Source organism: Petaurus breviceps, unplaced genomic scaffold, assembly GCF_028583685.1.
Source record: "Petaurus breviceps papuanus isolate PSGF00001 unplaced genomic scaffold, PetGlider_PUasm1.0 90769, whole genome shotgun sequence".
In the NCBI taxonomy this organism is placed as follows: domain Eukaryota; kingdom Metazoa; phylum Chordata; class Mammalia; order Diprotodontia; family Petauridae; genus Petaurus; species Petaurus breviceps.
Genome location: NW_027187341.1, coordinates 15,059,533 through 15,064,290, shown reverse-complemented (window position 1 = coordinate 15,064,290; position 4,758 = coordinate 15,059,533). Strand labels below are relative to the sequence as shown.

At 41.1% G+C, this 4,758-nt stretch overlaps 1 protein-coding gene across 1 annotated transcript in view; it reads right to left on the bottom strand.

The window, feature by feature from the left end:
* The window catches only part of SERP2 (stress associated endoplasmic reticulum protein family member 2), a 24,739-nt gene that overhangs the window by 428 nt on the left and 19,553 nt on the right, over positions 1-4,758 (bottom strand). Inside the window, exon 3 of the mRNA XM_069068700.1 lies at positions 1-1,350. This exon is cut by the window's left edge and continues 428 nt beyond it. Coding sequence (XP_068924801.1) covers positions 1,310-1,350 — 41 coding nt within the window. The 3' untranslated portion in view covers positions 1-1,309. The remainder of the gene's footprint in view (positions 1,351-4,758) is intronic.

Here is a 4,758-nt window from a genome sequence, read left to right as displayed (position 1 = left end):
TTTCTTTCTTTCTTTCTTTCTTTCTTTCTTTCTTTCTTTCTTTCTTTTTTGAGGGCAATTGGGGGTAAGTGACTTGCCCAAGGTCACACTGCTAGTTTTTGTGTTAAGTGTCTGAGGCCAGATTTGAACTCAGGTCCTCCTGACTCCAGGGCTGGTATTCTACTCACTGCACCACGTAGGAGCCCCTATCTTATAATTTTCAATGGATTTTCACATGTTGCTTATGTGGACTGAAAAACACTTCCACCACAAAAAAGAAATGGAGACAGGAAAAGTGGTGGGTGCTGAAATCTGTTGGGCATGACAGTGGGGAACTGCAGACTAAAGCCTTCAAGTGTTTTTCAAAGTCTAGTTAGTTTCATCCTATTCAAATCTCCAGGCCATAGGATATAAGGGTCAGAAAGGACCTTAGCAATCATCTAATATGATCATTGCAGGGAGAAACTGAAGCCCAGATTGGTAAAGTGACTTGCCCATAGTCATACAACTAGTAGGTAGAAGAGATATCACTTAACCCAGGTGTTATGAAGCTAGTAGACATTGCTACTCTACCATACAACTGCTTTCAACCGAATAATCACAATGTTTGCTGCAGAAACCTTCCAAGCTCTCCCTTGGGTTTTTTTTTTTTCCCTTATGATTAGATAAAAGTGTGCCTCATAATACCCCAATCAACATTCTATCCCAACAGTGATATCACTACAGTACAACCAGATCCTGCTATGGTGACACTCTAATCCCCACTTTAACACTATTCTGGTTGATGGTCCCTTTATTACACTGCTCCCCTAGAACTCAGTCCCTGATAACAACATTGCTTGGCCTGGTGATGTTTTCCTCTCCGTTGCTTCTCAATTAAGGTCAGTGGAGTCTGCTTCTATTTTCTTAGGCTTGACTTTCTGACTATAACCAATAGTGCAGGGGCGAGCACTGGCGTTTATTTTTAAAATCAGTTCCCAGCACATGACAAATGACACACCTCAAAGATACACCAGCGAATCATTCCCAGGGTTACAGACACACTGATGGGAACACGGGAAATGACAGCAGTGCAGCGCAGGGCTTCCCTTTCTCAGGGCTAGGACAGCCTGTCCAGCCAGTAGAGAGAATATCCTTTCCTTTCCTGTTGAGAACACGCAAGCACCAAGACATCACATAAAGAGGTAGTTTGGTTCGGCATCCTTGATGCGTGCAGGCCATGGTCCCACGTGGCTTTTATTTTTTGGGGTCTGTTCCATCAGAGCATCAGCTAAATGCTAATCCAGGCCACCCTCCCGATGGAGGAAGGAGGGGTCGAGTCTCTGCCGATTTACATACCCATCCTTATACTCTGGATAATCTGAAATATAGCTGAAGAAGAAAAAAAAATAGGTTCACTCAGATGCTGGTCAGCATGAAGGAGGGTGGAAACTCAATCCCCTGGGGTCCATCTTAGAATGACCCCTCCCAAACTTGACATATGAGCATGCAACTGATTAAATGTTTCCTTCCTTATGCTAGCAAGAGGTCAATGAACTTTAAAAAGGCAGGCCTTCAGCTTTTCCCACTGATGCCTGAGGGATTTATCCAGAAACCTTCAGTTAATTCTAGTGAGAGGTACAGATATGAATGTACCAGGCCTTGAAGTCAAAGCCTGGCCAGATGTCCTGGGATGTTCGGCCACAACCCAGGCCCACATGCTGGTTAGGAAAGCTGGGTGACAGCAGAGAGATGCTCTGATAAAGCAGTCTGACCTCCAAAATTGCTGGCACTGTTCAGTTACTGATAACCCCCATCACAATTTGGCATTTAGCTGGCCAGGAGCCTCTGAAATATGGGCTGGCTCATCATGCAGCTGAAAATTAGGACAATATTGGTTGGTTATGTGTGCTAATCTTCCAGGGGCTAAGAAGCCTTAACCTTCATTTAAGATTCTTTAAGAAGCTGGTCTTTTCACTCACTGCCTCTGGTCTCCCAGAACTCCTAATTAGAACTATGATTGCTGATACCACATGGCAGGGCCTCAAAAAAGCATAACTCACAAATAGCTCCCAGACAGTAGCTCCAGGGAGAAAAGAGTCCTCTGCTCTGCTTCTGGCTTTTTGCTGAGAGCTGATAATTTGGCCCTGCCCTCTGTCTGTTTACCTGAGGTTATTATAGTGGCTTGGGAGACTTGCTTTTTAAAATAGGTTTCATATCTATAGGTTGTCCAAGGAAGCAAAAGTTTAAAAAGATTTCTTTTTATATCTTCCCCAGCTGTTGAAGATAATCAGCCTTGGGTGGCCCAAAGATGTAGAACGATTAAAGGACTGGATTCAAAGGAGGATTTGCCTTTTTGAAAGGTTCTGTGGAATTATCTACTAGCCAGCCTAGCAGGTGACAAAAGTAAGATCACTGGATGGATGAATTTCCTGGATAATGGTACCCAAACTTTTTATTTCAATTTATTTGAATGGAAATGTTTTCATATGTCTTTTCTTATGTTGTCCTCCGCTCCCCACCTCCCCCCACTTCCCTGCCTTCTTAAGCAGAGCAAAACTTAGACCTTTCCTTGGTTCCTCAGGGTCTCCAGCCTTGGGCAACAAAAAACATTTTCTATTTCTCAGATTAAACCTAGGTGGGAAGAACTATCAGCCCCTGAGGTAAGTGGCTTCAGATTACTATGGGGTTTGGTTTGGTTTTTGCATTTTTTCCTACTTTTTTTGTATTTTTTTTCCAGCCTCCTTTCTTCTGCAGATTTTGCCCTGCCCTTTCCTGCATTAATCTGCATTACTGCTTTTAGCAGACCTTCTCCTGTTTTTTATTTTTCTCCTTGAATTTACTCTGTTTTAGATTTGGAAAGCATAGACCTAAGCTTGTTAAATTCTTACCCAGAACCTTTTCACTCAGTTTGAGGGGCTCTCTGTGAGTAAAGTGAATAAACTTTAGTACATGGATTTTTGGCTGTACTTGGACATTTTTGGCTTTCTTTTGTTCTCAGTTGTGTTTTAAGTAAATTAGGTTATTTTAAACATGGATTCCAGATAGTGAAGTGTTTTACTATAATAAAATCATCCAGGAATATCTGAACTTTACTATGGTCCCCCAAGGAGAAGTGTGTGGAATAATATAAATGAAATAAACCTTCTAAAAAGTTATCTTCCCAAGAAAAATTTCTTTTTGTCTTACATTAGGCATTATTTTTAAGACTGATTCAGCTATACACTTAGAACCCAACGAATGAGAAAAATATAACCAGTGAGTCATAATCACATCTCATTTACTCCAATTATGGTTGTGGAACTTTGAGGAAATATTAATATTACCTCTGCTCTTTCCAGGTAGCTACTGACCATTTCCTTGGAGAATTCTAATCAAAACACTCTGGATCAACCTCATCTTATTAACTTGAATTAAAATAACTCATTTATTCCTTTTTAACTTCGCTCAAAGTGATTCCTTATCCTAATTGAATGAATATAGCAGTGTATTGCTTTCTCTCTGTCTGTCTCTCTCTCTTTCTCTGGCATATTTATAGAGGGATCAATTTTGAAAGAATTCTTTTATGAAAATATTGCATTGAATGAAGGTTTTTTTTTTTTTAAATGGGTCCTTTTGGTTTACCAACTCCCCCCAAGTGGGGAAAAATAGTAGAGTCTTTTTTGTTTGTTTGTTTGTCTTCTAGTTGTCTTTGAAAATCCTTAGAAAGCTTATGACATGTTATGGCAATTATACTGAATCTAATTCTGCGTGTAAGCTACAGTTGACCTGTCTGCTAACCCCTGTCTCCCAAACCCTGACTTTCCGATGCAGTGAGCAGGAAGAAAGTCAACAGAGAGTTCAAAGAGGGAGCGGAAGTGGGGAGTCTAGACCCTGACAAGTTAATAACTTAACAGTGGGTGAACAAAGCTGAGAAAATAACAGCTGAGGAGACTGCAGGAAAGGATCTGTGTTAAAGGCAGGACAAAGCCAAGAGGAAAGAGGCCCAGGAAAGGTGAGGTAAGGCAGGAAAGCATTTTAGTCTGGAGAAGCTGGCCCTAAGCATTTTACAGGGAGAGCTCCTAGATCTCTAGGTTGAGATCTAGGAATCTAAAAGGATCTCAAGTATACTAACAGTAGAATTATAGCTTCCTAAAGCCCTGGGAGCAGGCATGAATATAGCTTGGTACGATGGAATGAGCAAATGTCTCTGGTTTTCAAATGTTGCTTCCGATAATGTCTATTTGAATGACTTTGGGCCAATCACTTCAGCTTGCTAGGTATTTTCTTGTTAAATGTGGGGTTGTATTCCATACTCTCTGAGCTCCCTTCTGCCTCAAGATCTGCCATATTATAAAAGTCCCAAACTCAGACCTTAGCAGCCAGCTGGTCAAACCCCTTCATTTTAGACCTGAGGATGCTGAGATTCAGACAAGGTCATACAAGGAACAAACCACAGAGTTGCCTTTAAAACAGTCGAGAAACCTCTCTGACCTGTCCTGGGCTGAATGCCAAATCCTCTGTTCACAGAGAAGCAGCAAGCCTAGAGCAGAGACTTTTTAGGGGGTTGAGTCTATAGTCTCCCAGCTGAAAATGGCACCTTCCATAACAAAGTGGGTACTCTGTAAATATAGACCAGAGGAGGTTAGAGATACAAGTTAAGTCCAGTGGTATTAAGCACCTACCATGTGTCAGGCATTATGTTAAGCACTGAGAATATGAAGAAAGGTAAAGAGTCCCTGTCTTTGGGGAGCTCAGAATCTATACACAGGCAATATATATATATATATATATATATATATATATATATATATATATATA